The sequence below is a fragment of the Lissotriton helveticus genome, chromosome 6, assembly GCF_964261635.1.
Source record: "Lissotriton helveticus chromosome 6, aLisHel1.1, whole genome shotgun sequence".
NCBI lineage: Eukaryota > Metazoa > Chordata > Amphibia > Caudata > Salamandridae > Lissotriton > Lissotriton helveticus.
In genome coordinates this window covers 1,491,058,672-1,491,075,545 of record NC_136067.1, presented here as the reverse complement: position 1 = coordinate 1,491,075,545, position 16,874 = coordinate 1,491,058,672, and the positions used below count along the sequence as shown (strand labels likewise).

Sequence of the window (16,874 nt, the reverse complement as noted above, 5' to 3'; positions counted from 1 at the left end):
CGCAAACTTTTTAAAACTTTTTTGTTCTCTGCTTAACGCCTGCTTCAGTGTGGTAGTGTTTTTTCTCTGGTGAGCGCTGGGATGCCTACTGGTAACCAGGCGCTATATAAAACTCACAATAATAATAATAATAATAACTGGCAAGCCTAGTGAAGCTGGATGGCTTTATCTGGCCTTGCTAGGGATTTCATGTGGATACTTAGTGGTGGGCCTGTGAAGCAAAGCATTGTGGGAAGGTAATTTGCTTGCACTGTAGGCAGGTTAGATATGCTTGCTGCCATAATCTGCCCTCTTTTTCTACGTGTACAATGTCTTTTGGGGACTCAGCTGATAAATTCGTGTCATAAGGTAAATGCTTTGCAAATAACTGCAAAATGCTAAAAATTCAAATGTAAACCTAAAGGGTTATTTTAGATATTTTAAATTAATAGCCCAAGGTCTAGAGAAGCTGCTGTGAGTGTCAGTGCTGTTCTCTGTTAACTATTTCCGTGCATCTACCTTTAGCATCTCTTTAACAAGCTTTTGCAATGCAATAGGTCTCGCATTTACGTAAGTTTGAGCTATTCGCTTTGTAAATGACAATGCCTTTTTTTATGATTTGGGTTTTAAAACATAAATAAAAGGCATTGCCATTTACAATGCCAGTAGCTTAAACTTGCGTAAATCCGAGATCTATTGCATTGCAAATGCTTGTTCACTATGATGTCTCTCAATGTGATGCATATATGTCCAGGCATTGTCAACAGTCGCCACAAGCTCATCATTTATAGGAAGAAAAACAAGCCACCTTTATCCATTTGTTTCAGATTGCTAATTCAGAGTTTCAGGGAGCTTAAAAGCTGGATGACAACTGTGAAATATACTGCCCCTTTATCATATTTCAATGTATTCACTAATACAATGAAATGTATTTCTTAAGACCACTTTGTTGCCTTTCAGACTGCTGTGTTACTTCAGTGAAGGCCGTACAGTGGGCTGCATTTATCCACCACAAGGCCACATTATATCACTGATACGTGAATGTGTGCTGTGAGGATAGATCATATCCACACATCCAATGCAAGTCACCCGAATTGATTACATATTCATTCATTCATTTCCTTTATTTCGAGTCATTTCCTATATTTCGAGTCAGAAGGTGGCCGGTGCAAATTTATGAGATGAATAATAAGTTTTAGACTGGTAATCAAACGCTTTCCCTCTCTTTAATGTGAGACTCAAACAGTATTTGCTGCAACCTTATAGAATGCTGGGCGCACCTCTAAACCTTCTCCTCTTTATGTAAAAAATACTTTTATTGATTTGATATGTTATATGGTTCTCGATTAGATGTGTTATTGTTTGTCCATGTACCTCGAAGCTGAGTTTCAGACATTGTTGTGCTTTCAAATTAAATGTACTAACTTACTAACCATCAAAGAGATCTCATAATTTAATCAGGGCCTTTTGATACGGTTTCATGCACTAAATGTGCAACTCACAAAACTCTATGAAACACTTTGAAGAAGGTTAAAAAACTTCACATTTTTATTTCAAACTTTTAAAATTTGTGCTTCTGCTGTGCAGCAGCGGTCTGTGCATGTAAGTGCTGTAGGGGGGTGGGCCGGAGAGGGGGGACATCGACAGACGACGGAATAGGAATAATTCATTTATTTAATTTTCCCTATTCTGTCTTCTGTCGACTCCTCCACTCCCGCCCGCCCCACCGCGTTTACCTGCACGGACCGCTGCTGCTGCTGTGATTGTTTACCCTTGCAGCCTAGCAGTATTAACAGATGTTTCAAGGCATGGGCAAAGTGGGCTCTGGCCCAGGCCCCCACCTTTCAAAGTGGCCCCTTTTTATTTGGTCAGTACAGGCCCCCTCATTAGTTTATCCCAATTGTCAAGCTGTAATAACTACCTATACCTCTTTTGGTCATAGAATGTTTTCAAATATACCTCATGGGGCTGCCCCATGGTCCACTTCAATGCCAATCTGTGTGCTGTATTGGATCAAGGAAACTCGAGAAAAGGAGGGATGTAAAAAGGGTACGGGTGCTAATTTTAAATAAGCAATTGCCTATAATTTGTTTTCTTTCTTTTACTAATGCTGAACTTTTAATATATGATTAATGGGCGTGTTTTAGCTGAAAATGGATCATAAATTCAAAGTTGTTGGGATCAGGTGTCCCAGAATAGGTTTGGGCCAGAACTCTCAAAATCATTAAGATATCCCTTGCAGCATCTGATGATATTGTCCTTGCTTTCATGTATACCAAAACGGTCATGAAACTTAATAGGACTGAACTCAGGACTCTGTATGCTGTTTTGTTATGTAATATACCCAGGACTTAACCTTCTCATTATTTACTTTCTGTCTAGGAAAAGTTGGACATAGGGATCAGGAAAGAGGCTGAAGGAATGGGAGCTGCTGAAATTAAATATGGCGACTCTGTGTGCTACATTCAGCATGTTGACACCGGGCTGTGGCTCACATACCAGTCTGTAGATGCCAAGTCTGTCAGAATGGGAGCAGTACAGCGGAAGGTAAGCACGAAAAGATTAAAATATGCTTTTTGCTGATCTACAGAAGGGAACCCATGAGCTGAGTGTGCCCCTCAAATTGGATATATGAATAATTCTGTAAAAATAAATTTACAATCCCTTTGTTAATTTTACGTCACACAGTATTCTACTCTTTTTGGCATATTGTGTACTGCATTTTTCTTCTTATTGAAAGGATAAATTCCATGGTTGTTGCATGTGTAGTTGCATAGGAAGTAACTTGCACATTGTGATTGGTGTCACTGTTCACTTGTGTATGTAATCGGATTGCCTGCACTGAAACACACTGAATGTCAAATATCATATAAAACATTTTTTTTCTCATATGCTTGGAACCTGTGGCAGTCACAGTGAAATCTGTGCACAGCTTTTTTGTTTCATGAATGAAGTTACATCATCAAGAGAAAAGTCCTCAAATCTTCAGAATTGGTTTACTCGGACCCGGTTCCACATTTACCCTTCGAAGAAGGGTTCTCACAATTTTCCTTCAGTTGCAGGAGGGTTCACATAACTTTGATTACAGTTTCACAAGAAATGTCCAGATCCAAATGTTGCCTATCTAGAATTCCTCTAGAAGGTCTGTAACTCCTCTTTCTCAAGTCCCACTGCATCCTCCAGCCTCAGGAGGGATGTTGTAACAGGGCAAGCAGAAGACATTTACTTGTCTAGCTGGTTCAACAGAAACATGCGAGGCTGGACGGCCAAAATAAACTGAAGACCCCTTTTTGGTCTGTGAGTTAGATATACAGAGTCTGTCTTTTGGAGTGGGCCTATTAGGATAAGTTAAAGGTTAAGCCAGTCAGTCATTGGGCTCACTTTAGCTGAGCTCAGAGGTAGCACATTTCAGATTTCCAAACAGCTGTATGGGTCAAAGGCAAGAGTAATTTACTGCCACCACTGGTCTTGTCTGATCAAGTTAATTAATATGTTTGGCAAATTTAGTTTTGATGGCACATTCATATCATAAGTTACAGAGTTAAAATGATATTACACTATTGTAGTAGGGCATGTGTCCTTCACACGGGACTGTGAGGAAACAGTACCGAATATCACAAGGTGGCACACGTATATAATTCAGTCCTACTTCTCATACGTATATTTGTTGCAGTGGTACAGGTGTCAGGCACACAAATGGTTTCCTTGCCAGAGGCAGCATGGAAAATGTCTTGTTTTACAACAGTACATAAAGAGATACACCTCATCAGCTGACTGCTGCCACAGCAGAGGTCAAACTCAAAAGAGACTGATTCCCATAAATAGGGCTGATAGAATTGTAGTACCAGAATAACATGAATCCGTCACCGATGCCTATGTGTGCGTGATTTGTAGATTTAAATATTGTGCTGGTAACACCCTGTGGGTTGGTGAAAGGTTACAGCACCCAATCCCCATATGGGAATAGGCGATGGAAATGGAGGTGCAAATAACCATGATGGAGGTCAGAAGGTGAATGGGCAATAAAGATGTTTTTAAAATGTTCATATCTTGCCACATTTGCTGTGTCTTCAAAGACAGAGGTGAAAGGTCAGGCTTTGTCCTCTGACAATCTGCTGCTTATTCTTTTAACATGGAGATTGGTGTTTACTTTTCTGTCTCTGACTGTAAAGTGAGAAGAATTGTAAAGTGAATTATGTGACAATCTTGCTCGGGGTACAGGGAGTGTGCAAGGAATGTGAAAATGAAGCAAATTGTTTGTAAATCTGAATTATGAAGCAAATATTTTAATAGCATCAATACAAATCAATAAAATTGACGATGAGTAAATTAAATATTTGCTGAAACCCGAGTTCCATACATTATTGTTTGTGCACTATGTAGTTTTCTGAGTAAAACTGTATGGTTAAGAAAATGTAGTTGCCAATTCAATGGAAAAGTGTGCCCACCTTAAATGACAGTGCGCCACTACACCATGCTTTAGTAATGCTTTTAAATAATAATTTTATGCTTTCAATAATATATTTGTGACAGTGCTCCAAAATGCACTACCAGCGACATATGCAACACCTACAATTGAATACATTTGCAACACTTGAGTGTTTTTCTTTTTCACAATCCCTATATCATCAGTGATCTAACATTGTTAACAGTGCCCTCACTCTGAAAATTGTTCCAGCCCCACTGATTATGGGTCATCCTCGGGGGCACCTCACTTTTGCAAGCAAAGCTCAGGGAAGAGATCTTGAAGAAGATCAGCACAGCACCAACACAACACCACCATGCACAACTATGAGTCGCAGAAATAAAGAGACTGCATCTAACACCAAATCTGTAGCACAGGAAGTAAGTCCCAACATGATATAGGCTCACTTTGATTGAATTCGTGAATGGCCTTTAGAGTCAACCATGCTAGAACACATTAAGCCCCCAAACTAACTAAGAAGTCATTTTAAGTCCATATACTGCACTATATAAGGGAAACATCACTTACAACGCAACTTTTACCACGCGATGCTTTTACATCGCAACTTTTACAACGCAAACCATTACAACGCATTGCGCTGGGGGCGCTCTAGGATAGGGAATATATTTAATTTACTAATCAACACCTTCCCTACTATCCACGGGGACTGGAGTTGGAATAGTAAATTAAATAATTCACTTATCAGCGCCCCAAAGCACTATGCGTTGTAATGGTATGCGTTGTAAAACTCGCGTTGTAAAAGCATGCGATGTAAAAGCATGCGTTGTAATGTCGTACATCCCTATATAAACACCTTACCACCTTTAATTGCATAGCATATCAAAACGCTTATGTTCTGAGATTTGTAACTCAGACAATTAAATATTGCACTGTCGGTATTAGCAATTACGTTTGTACTATTCTATTATTGGAATTAGGATACTGTTCTTCCTAGACTCACCCTAGGAGTAAATGATTCCCTACTACTGATCAAGAAATTAGTATTTTTCAACAGTAGTATAACCAAAACTTTCTCTTTAGCTCCCGAACCACATACCTTAGGGTAGATAAAAATCACTTACTCATTGACATAAACCTTCTCACTCATTATGCTATGCCTCTTCTTTGTAAAACCTGTTAATACATGTTCAAGATTGTTTTCGCTCTCAAGTAAAAGGCCCTTACCACAATGTAAGGAAACCTAGATGCGTTTCACTTCGTTCCCACCAAAATATGGGCCACTGATGATCTTGCAGCCCACGTCTAAGGATTTTCATGATTTCTGTATTTGCTCTTGCAATTTGTGATACAACATCCATGTGATTGCATGCATATCTTTCTTAATATAATATGCCATGTTTACCTCCATGCAGAAAAAAAACTGACTTTGGAAGATATAGGATCATTGTAAATTTGTTTTATATCCTTCTAATTTTTTTTTGTCTGCAGGCTATAATGCATCATGAGGGCCACATGGATGATGGCTTAACCTTATCCAGATCTCAACATGAGGAGTCCCGGACTGCACGAGTTATCCGCAGCACCGTCTTCCTCTTCAACAGGTTTATAAGGTGGATATTTGCTTCTTTGTTCCTTTCAGTGAGATTGTTGGTTGGGCAACGAGCCTATGCTTTGAACACAGTTGTGTGTCCATTTGTCAAGTGAGTTTAAGTGAGAATTAAAGTTCCAGCTGCAAGCAACTCTTTACCAAGACATCATGTTTCTCATCAAAGAACTCTAAGATAGTCATATCATTAAAATATTTTGTATAAGTATCGTACAAAGCACATGCTGAGTACTGGAGGTAATGAAAACAAAACATAATTATGTGCATTAATGCAAAATTTGCAAAGTGGTTACAATGCCAGAAGATAGTGGCTTCGGTTGTCATTCCCTCGCTTAATAATTGTGTGACTTATCCTTAGGTAACATTTTTTTTTTATTCAATTTTACATTGCTAATTGAAGAAGGCACCTGGATCATATGAGTAGTTTTGGGATTTATGAGTTCTGATATCTTTCTGTTCAACTCTACTCTTTTGACATTAGCCCCTCAGCGTTACTTAATGGGCCTATTTGCTTTTTTTATTCTGCTTAAGGCAAATCCGCGATAGAGCTGCATAAGGGATGAGGATAGAATTAATTTTCAGTATTTCATGATTGATACCGAAGCCATAGGCACCCTATTAATCATTTTAAAATGACGGTAGAGTTGGGCCTGCTAACATTTGATGGCTGCTGGCGGGTACATTGACAAGGCGAAAGAAAGGGGCGCATTGTGAGAGAAGGATATGAGCAGGACATATTTAAAAGAAGCAGATGATGGCACATTGGAGTGCATAGGCACAGTGCTTGTTGTGGAGACTGAGGTGGATGTTGTGAACAGATGAAAGCTCTACTGGTTACCTCTTACTAATAGCTCTACCACAGTGTTAAATACTAGGGGGGTGATTACTATAGCGGGCGGATCGCCACTGCCCGTATGGCGGTGGCGATCCGCCCGCAAAAGTTACCACCCACAACCCATTTTCCCGCCATATTATTATGACGGGGGGGACCATGGCGGACGGGAAGACCGTCCGCTTCTTTTCCACCCTGTCGACAAGTCAACAGGGCGGAAAAGGGTTTAATATGATGGCGGTGTCTGCTAGACACCGCCATCCATATTAGCATGGGTGCGGAAACATGCCTTTGGTATGCGGATTTCTCTTGCGGGGCCCGTTACGGGCCCCCAGGGTATTGGGGGAGTGGAGGGTGCACATGGGGGGTACCTATGGTTTCCCCTGCATTGTCGTGGACATGGTGGCAGGCACCTCACAGTGTCTGTCACCTTGTGCATGACAATGCTGGGAATGGAGGATGCCACCGCCACGGTGGTGTTGGAATCCTAATTGCAGGTGCGGGACCATCGCACCAGTGGCGGACGGTCCCAGCACCGCTAGGGAGACGGGCGGACGAAAGTCCGCCCACCATCCTAATCAGGCCCTAAGTGTCACACACATTTTAATATGTTACAAGATCGGTCTTCATAATTTGGGATCACATTTTTCAAATCTCAAATTTTGGATTAGTCTATCGTTATTTCACCTACTTTATTTATTTTTTCAGATTATTTTCTTTGTAACTTTTTCTTATTCTTTTACTTTCTGTTATTTCTTAACATTTAGTTTAATTAATGTATGTTATCAAAGTATTAACTCTATCTATCTATATATATATATTCACTGAAAAAGCCATAGGTTTTAGGGGTGTTATAGTTAGCTGGACATTTCACTCGTACAAAACCATTGAAATTCCTCTGTTATAGTTAATTCTGCTAACTATAACTCGTGCGCCCGCAATCCACTGCTGATGATGTCAAATATTACATCATTCATGACATGCCAGTGACATCACTGATGACATCACTGATGTAATCTCAAATGACATCACTGATGACATCCTCCAGTGAATGTGGTTTGGTTCGTTATTTAAATATGTATTATATATATAGCAATCTGCATTGAAGAATGAGTGGATATATAAATATCTGGATGGAGGATTTAGTAGCAGTGTGATTGACTTTTTACTTGACTAATTTATAGTGTCTCACTAAATATATTGGATAGTGACTAAACTGTGTGAATATCTGTATGACTTTGTCAGTTATTGTGTAAATTGCTGCACCAGTTGGTTACTAGATATGTGAAAGTCTATATTAGTTATTGATTAGTTAACTGAGTATTTGTATGGGAGAGTGAATGTGTGTGTGGTTCGGTGGGGGGGTGTGAATAGTTGATTTAGTAGGTATATGACATTAAGACTACATGTTATAACAGTTGTTTGGGTGAGTGAATATCTTTATGGGTGTGGTGATGAGCAAATATATCGCTCAATGGTACATGTCCAACAAACTGGAAAAATAAAAGGCAGTGTATGTGACAGTTGTATATTAATAAGTATACATAAGAGTCAGTGATTGTATGAGAGACTGTATGGATAACTGTATACTTGCAATAGTGATTTTATAACACACTAAGTATGAGTTACTATCTTTATGAATAAATGAAGTGGTGTTTGTATAAGTGTGTAGCTGAGTAAATGTAAGTATGATCCAGTGTTTGCATAAGTGAGTAGGATGACTGCATAAGTGAATAGGATGTGTGCTGGTGTGTAATGTCGATATAGGTGTATAACTATATTTGATAGTGTTCTATTGATCATTGACAGAATGTATGAGTGAATCTATAGGTAAGTGATTAGATGTTTGTGTAGATCTAGGAATCACTGAGTGGGTTTTTAGAAACTTGTATTGGTGTGTCAATGGATTCAAATATGGTACTCTGTATTTTACAGTGAGTGATGAAAGGTTATGCTAGTGTATGATGAGGTGTATTTGATTGTCACGTGGATGAGGTCATCAGTGATGTCATCAAGGGGACTTAATCCCCCAACTTAAAATGAGCCATGGGCACGTTTGCACAGTGGTGAAGGTAGGGGGCAGAGCCTGAGGTGATATGTGTGCTTTAATCTCTCTTCAGGCCTGAGGTCCCCTGGGGGCCAACTAGCCCACCAGGTCCCCCAGTATGCGTCAGTGTGCTGCATTACAGAGAGGTGTTTAGAGGCCATGCCCCTTTTTACAACACTCTGCAACGCAGCTCCGTGGAGCTTACTGGAGGTACCTGGTGAGCTAGTTGGCCCCCAGGGGACCTCAGGCCTGAAGAGAAATTAATTCCCCAACTTAAAACGCGCCACAGGGCGTGTTTGCACACATATCACCTCAGGCCCTGCCCCCTACCTTCACCACTGTGCAAACGTGCCCATGGCTCGTTTTAAATTGGGGGATTAAGTCCCCTTGAATCCTGAGGTCCCCTGGGGGCCAACTAGCCCACCAGGTACCTCCAGTAAGCGCCACGGAGCTGCGTTGCAGAGAGGTGTAAAAAGGGGCGTGGCCTCAGACCAGCTCTCTGCAACGCAGCCCCCTGGCGCATACTGGAGGTTCCTGGTGGGCTAGTTGGCCCGCAGGGACCCTCAAGATTGAAGAGGAATTAATTCCTCAATTTGAAACGCACCACAGGGCATGTTTGCACAATGGTGAAGTAAGGGGGCAGTGCCTGAGGTGACATGTGTGCAAACACGCCCTGTGGCGTGTTTTAAGTTGGGGAATTAATTCCTCTTCAATCCTGCGGTCCCCTGAGGGCCAACTAGCCCACCAGTTACCTCCAGTATGCTCAGCCTACGGACCCCCCAATTTGAATATTTAGTGCCCCGGGGAGGTGGCGGTCTATGGGGCTGGGGGGACTGAGAGCCCCCCCCACCCAATTTAAAGAAGCCCCGGGGGTGGCGGTCCCCGGGGCTGCGGGGGGCCATGAGCCCCTTGCCTATATTATGATATAGCCCCGGGGGTGGCGGTCCCCGGGGCTGTGTGGGGGGGATTGGGCCCCCCACACAGGGTATTTTAAAAAAAAATAAAGTCCTGGGGGTAGTGGTCCCCAGGACTGCGAGGAGGTCGTGAGCCCCCCCGCCATTCATTTTTTAAAGCCCCGGGGGTGGCGGTCCCCATAGCTGGGGGGGCCTGAGAGCCCCCCCACCCAATTTAAAGAAGCCCCGGGGGTGTCGGTCCCCGGGGCTGTGGGGGGCCGTGAGCCCTCACCTATATTATGTTATAGCCCAGGGCAGTGTGGGGGGGATTGGGCCCCCACCCACACTTTTTTTCATCATGCCCCCAGGATTTGGCCCCCCGGGGGCTAATTAGCATTGAAGCATGGAAGACCACGTTTGGGTTTTTCTTTTTTGATCGGCAGGATTTTGCCGATTTTTAAAAAAAATATGTTTTTGGGCCTTGGGAGTCCTTGTGGGACCCCTGAACAGGCCTAGGGGTCAGGGTGTTTCTACCCTGCCCCCTTTTCGCGTTATTTGCATTTTTTCTATAGGTTTCTTGTGCCTCTGTTCTACAGAGGCACAAGATGGCTGCCAACACTTCCTGATTTGGAGCGTTGACAGCCAATTAGAATACAGCTTGTGCACGGCAGGGTGCGCTTAGGGTGCGCGGATCCCCAGCTGCCATAGATATATATGTACTTTTAATTGTGATTTTCTCAGGAACTACTGAACGGATTTACACCATTTAAGCAAAAGGCACGAGTCTTAACCAAGGACTACCTCTTTGCCAAATTTGGTTTAATTCCGTTCCGCAGTTCGGGCTGTAGCTGCGATGAACGGATCCTATGGAAAATTGCATGGGGAAAACACATTTTGAGACCCCCTTTATTCTCGGCGCCCCTTCACGAATCACTGCGAGACTTTCAGGATAGGAGCGAACCGGAGTTGGCCATTAGTTTTGCAAATTTCACGAAGATTCGTCAACCGGCGCCAAAGTTATTCCAAATAGAATGTTGCGGATTTCCTATGGAAAATAGGTCCTAACTATAACTACCTACTGGCAACCGCCAGTAGGTAATAGGCTTAGACTGCTGCTCAAATTATGCAAAAGAAGTGAGCAGGGAACTCTGGGTAATTCCCAAGTTTGATAGAAATCCACATTAGAAAATTACAAAACCTTTTTACCAGTCAAGAACAGTACACAAAGTTGTAATACAGGATATGGCCACATATATTACACTGATGACATCCGAAATCTACCACGGTGCAAATTATTCTTACATCAGACAGGGATCTGGGTTTACAGTGTTTATTTTTTTCACGCTGGGCAGGATTTGCTTGTGTCGGCGATGGGACTACAAGAGTGAATTTGTCAGGTGCGTTAATTAATGGACTAATTGCATAGCTGCCCTTGTGAAGGTGTTTTTTTGCCAGCAGTGAAAGAAAGAGGACACACTGAATATGACTTTTGTATTTCTTTATGGGAAATATAGATCTTGCAAATGATATTAGCACTGTGAATGACGGGAAATAATTCACAGTTAGACGACTTATCTGTTAAATATGTGTTTTGAAGTCACGTAATTTCCAACTTCTGGAGACTAGCCGCAAGGCCTGGCCAGACTATAGACCCTGCAGCCAACCCCCACAGCTCCCAGTCTTTGGCCATTCTCAGTGGGGCTGATGCACAGGGCTTGGCCTTCGCCAGGCTATGTACGATGCCCACTGCCATCAGAAAATCTCCTATACTACCACTAGTTCAACTATAGCCCGTAAGAAGAACTCTGCAACTAATTATCTGACGTTTTTCGCAAATAATCAAGGTATTATCATTACTTTAACACTCTAATCAACTTTCAATTGTCCCCTGCCTTGCCAAATGAGGATGCTCCTTCCTTTGACGACTTTGCCCTATGTCTATCCCTGACATCAGTACCCTGGCTCAGTCAATCACATCAGGATCCCCATTTGACCCTTGCTGAGCCCACATCCTTAGTCTTTGTTATTCGTTCCATTTGCCCTGCATTGACTTTGATCTTTATTGCCTAATTTGCTGCCTTTCAAGTCCCTTTTGCCTGCAAATCATCTCATCTTCTGAGCAAACCTTCTGCAGACACCACTGTGCTAAGCACATACCCATTTTGTTGCTTCTTTTTCCTGCTAAAATAGAGAAAAAGGTCAACAAGTAACTTACGTAATGAATACTTTGAAACTAGCCAGCTCCTTAATGCTCACCAGTTTGGGTTCTGTCCCCTACATGGTACTGAAGTAGCCTTATTATCTAGTCTAGTCTAGTCTGGACATTTGTACTGCGCACATATCACATCCAAGGGAATCTCATGGCGCATGCAGACAGTCCTGAAAACGAGGTGAGCTGTAGATAGGTTTAGCAGAAAAGCCAGGTTTTCAATTTTTTTCGGAAATTGATATGTTCAGCAATAGTACGGAGACTCAGAGGTAGTTTGTTCCAGAGCGATTGTGCCATAGAAGAAAAGGCACGACCACCATTCCTGGCAGTTTGAGCTCTGAAAGGCGTGAGCAATAACTTAGTGCTCGATCTCAACTGCCTGCCAAGTATGTACCATGTGAGTTTTTGGGTCCAATATTGTGGGCCCCGTCCATACAAGTATTTATGAACCAGACATAAGGTCTTAAAAGTAATCCTTTTTTTTACAGGGAGCCAGTGTAAGGTTTTCAAACACGGCAATGAAGACGATCTTCGGGGAAGGCCTAAGACCAGACGAGCAGCCGTATTCTGCAAAACCTGCAGTTTCCTAATATGGCACTCGTTTATGGCAAGGAGTAGTGAATTGCCATAATCTAGTCTATTTACAATCAGGCCCTGAACCAGAGTTTTACGTGCTCTGTAGTTGATGACCTCAAATTCTTCATAGATAAGGGTGTCAGCGCTGGCATAATCCACCTGGACCTAAGTGCTGCTTTTAACTTGTCTCTCAATCTGTTCTTCTTCAACACCTTTCTATGTTAGGTAACGGTTGAACGACTCTTCAATGGCTTACCTCGTTCACGAACAATAGATCACCATTTTTTTACCAGCCTCCTTTCACTCTCACCCTAAATCCATACCTTGTTCCCTTGAGTTGTTCCTGAACCAGACTCTTTTCAGTCTATATCTGACCTCACTATTCACCTTAATGTCCTTTTTTTGCTTAGCTTGTCAAAACAGACATTATCATACTAGAAACTACTCGTATCTTGACCTTGAGTGGCCCCGAGAGCTGGGTTTCCTGCCCTCTTCCTTAGATTCTATTAGAAATGTAAGTTTCCAATTTGATCACGAGCTTCTGTTTTCCTGTCAAAATGATAGTGATGGCATCCTATTCATAGATGTTAATAAAAGTAATCCTTCTGCGCCCCACCAACTGCGGAAAATCAGTTTTTCGGGCTATTATCATATCTCGAATAGGGGCTAGTTCCTTACATTATGGTCTTCTCAGAAGCTCTGTTTAGTGGAGAAGTGTGGCTCAATGGTTAGAGCGGCAGACCCTGATGCAGGGGTCTGGCCCGGGACCAGGGTTCAATTCCCCGCCTCGGCGGGTCTTGGGCTCAATTTCCTTGGACCTGATAATTCTCGCCTCGGTGCCTATTCTAATCATGGGTCCCACTCGGCAACTCTGGACAATAGCCTGCTTAATCTCCACAACGGCCCCAACAGCGCTGGGATGCCTGGCTTCACCTTGGGGGTACCCAGGAGTGGACATTTCACAGGGAAAAGCCAGGAAGGGTTCCACAGCCTTATGCGTTACAGTGCCAGGACACCCATGGGTATTAGTGCGCTTTACAAGTACAAATTACATTTACATTACATTACAATACATTCAGCTCATTCAATATTCTGCTGTCAGATTATTATTAAGACTGTCAGTTTATCAATCTCTGGTTGTTTTATCAATCTTCACAGGCTAACCTTAACCAAACATACCCTAGTCAAAACTCTTTTCTTTGATCACTGACTATCATGTAAATCTGTCTGTCTGTTTGTTCATACAGCACTGTCTTGTTCCCAACTTTCCACCTAGTCGTCTTTGTTTTGATTCTTGGCTTTACCTCACACCGATGTGCATGACCCAGCATCACTTTATTTAAAGAAAACTCGCCTAAATTATTTAATTCATCAACCTGTAAAGTCAAGAGACAAATTAGTTTGTGAGCCACCGTGCAGGAAGCTGGAGTAGCCGGGGGTCTGATCTTTTTCCTATGAAATGAAACAACTAGCAGAGGTCTATCAAATCAATTCCATGCATCTGTTTGGAATAATTGCACGTGTCTGCGGAACAAAGCCAGAGCTGAGATGCCCTTTTTCCATTTAGTAGCGCTATACAGACACAATGATTAGGATCAATGATTTCATAGGGCACAGGCACATGTGTAATAGCAAGATATTGAAGACAATGATGGATAAAGGTTTTGTACTTTCCTTTTTATGTTTTCCCAGAGATGAGTGTGTATTCATGGGATACCAGTGAATTGACCTTTCTAGTGTATCAGATGGTGATAACATAGCAGGCTTGGGTAGGAGCCAGTCATGAAATTTGAAAATCACTACTTGTCTTGCTCAAATCTGGAAATTTGTTCTGGGAATATGAAGCTTCTGGGCCTGTTACAAAGATAACTTTAATCTCCAAATTACTCAGCAGGCTTCCTAGAGTCTTTTCCCTGGAGCTTTTTTTTTTACCGAAATGCATGTTTGAACACGATTTTAAGTTTTTTTTTAAAAAAGAGTCAAAGCTACATGTATTTCTGCACAATATGTGGTAGGATAGGAATAATCAATCTTATAAACCCCAGGAAAAAATGCATTTCTAAATGCAGTTTTACACATTTACCTTTGTCTTCCAAAGTGTAATAGGAAAGGAAAAGCCTAGTCTTTTGCAGTTTCTCATTCCTCTGTGAGTCATTTCTGAAGGAGGGGGTGGCTTCCTTCTCAATATCCCTGTTGCCTCTGATCCCAGAAGCATGTTGTGTTTGTTTGGCAAGCTGCCGGGCCCAGCTACTTGACCTGTGGGTGTTCAGACTGAAATGAAAGGAAGATAAAGGGGATGAAACCCTTAGCTTTATAACTGTAAAGAGAAAACAAGCTGCTGTGCATCCAGAACATGACAGTTACGCCGGTGCTGTGCCGCAATGTAACTCTGGTGTGTACTAAGGTTAAATCCACACAGCTGTCAGTCCCTCCTTGCTTTCTTTTGATGCTGCGAACTGTATTGCACACTGATGTACTGCTAACCTTCACAGCTATGACACTGTATAAGCAAGCAGTGGCTGATTGGGGATCTGGTCAGTGCAAATCTCCAATGAGTTGTGCTCTGGTTCTTAGCGCCGGGACGCCCCGTTGCTGGGGCAGCTGTCGCGCTCAACAAACCCCTTAACATAACATAACATAACATAAGAAAAGCCCATTGATTAACTTTCTATGTTTGCTCAGCTGTTAATTGTGTGTTTATCTCTAAGTAAGATCCACTTCTGTGGTGAACCTCTCAACCTCCCCAAAGTGTGGTACTTGTTTCTCTGTCTTTTTCTCTCACTCTTCCACGTGTCCCCCTCATTCTGTCTGATTGATGTCTGTGGTGATGGACTACATTGTCGGTAAGGAGTTTCACAGTTTTGTTTATAAATATAGGGTTTTCCAGCTCTGATATCAATTTTTAACAGCTATTACCCTCTTAGGCCCTTGTCACGAGCGGCCCGGTTGTAAGTGTGATTGTTATTGCCCCTGAAAAAAATGTGTTATTGGGCATGATAAATGGCACCTACTTTGATTTACCCCCTAAATGAACTATGCAAACAAATGATGGATGGAATCCTGAATAAATCAGTCATTCACCCCAAGTCAAGAGATCTGGGTTAAATCCATCCTTCTTTTGCTCCCCATGCAACCCCACTTTAGACCCAGCCATATGCAAATCAGTCTTGACCCTGTGCGTCATGGGAACAGTCCAAACCGACTCGCCATGTCAGGTCCTCCCTGGACCGGAAACAAGCATCATGGGACCGGTTTCTGGGTATTACCCTTCATCAGTCAGGCTAACTTTTATCCAGTGGCACAGTGAGCAAGGGACCCACGTTTGGGCATACCCATCCCACTTAGGGTGAAAAGTGCTATGCCACTGAAGTCAAGCTATCCTGGCTGATGAGGGCTGAAAGACCGAAATCGGTCCTAGGAGGCTTGTTTAGAGTCCAGGGAGGACCTGGCCTGGCAGTTCGGCCTGGACTGTTCCCATTGGGTGCAGGGTGAAGACTGATTTGCATATGGCTGTGTCCAAACTGGAATGGCATGGTGAGCAAAAAAGCGATGGATTTAGTCCCAGATCTCTGTACTGGGGTGAATGTATGACATTGTTCTGCATTCTGTTCATCAATTGTTCTTTTTGCATTACCGCTAAATGAGGCGTCACATGCATAATTTCGGTTTGATGTACCAACATTTGCATCCCTCAGCATTTTCAAGGCCTTTTCTCCCTTTAAATTCCAGCAGGTCATCAGGGGATACATTTTTTAAACACCTCCTAATTCCAATTTGGGTGGTAACAGTAGTTACAACAGTGATACTGATTATAGCAACTACTTGTGTAACTAGAGACAATAGTTCCATTCTAGGGGTTTCCTACAAGCAAATCTATAACCTGACCACATGGCATTATCCTAAGCTATCACCAAGGAATATACAATTCCTTTTAAGAGGTTAAAAGTACAAAGGGAATGTAGACTGTTGTTCTTAATTTGCTGAATGTCACAGCATAACGAAAGCTTAAAACAGTGAGGAGTTTTCCTACAGCCAGTTTAAAAATTTGAGCATTGACTGTGATGGGCATCTGCATATTTATACATATGTTCTCAACTCTGTTTGAACTTAACTATGTGTACTGCAGAGAGGGTGGGGGCAGATACTTCCCTGAGGTCCTCTTACCTGAGGTAAGAGAGTGGGGCCAGGAACCTCTTGGATTGTTCTGTTAAAGACCTGATGTTGGGACCTTCTTCTGTAAGATCAATATGTAGATCATGCAGCTCATTAAAGGTTTTCCACTGACCGCCTAGGCATCTCACAGCCT

At 42.4% G+C, this 16,874-nt stretch overlaps 1 protein-coding gene across 1 annotated transcript in view; it reads left to right on the top strand.

Annotated features, from left to right (window-relative positions):
* RYR2 (ryanodine receptor 2) overlaps positions 1 to 16,874 on the top strand; it is a 3,071,198-nt gene that overhangs the window by 239,316 nt on the left and 2,815,008 nt on the right. Inside the window, exons 9-10 of the mRNA XM_078648003.1 lie at positions 2,362 to 2,526; positions 5,894 to 6,015. Of these exons, the coding sequence (XP_078504129.1) occupies positions 2,362 to 2,526; positions 5,894 to 6,015 (287 nt within the window). The remainder of the gene's footprint in view (positions 1 to 2,361; positions 2,527 to 5,893; positions 6,016 to 16,874) is intronic.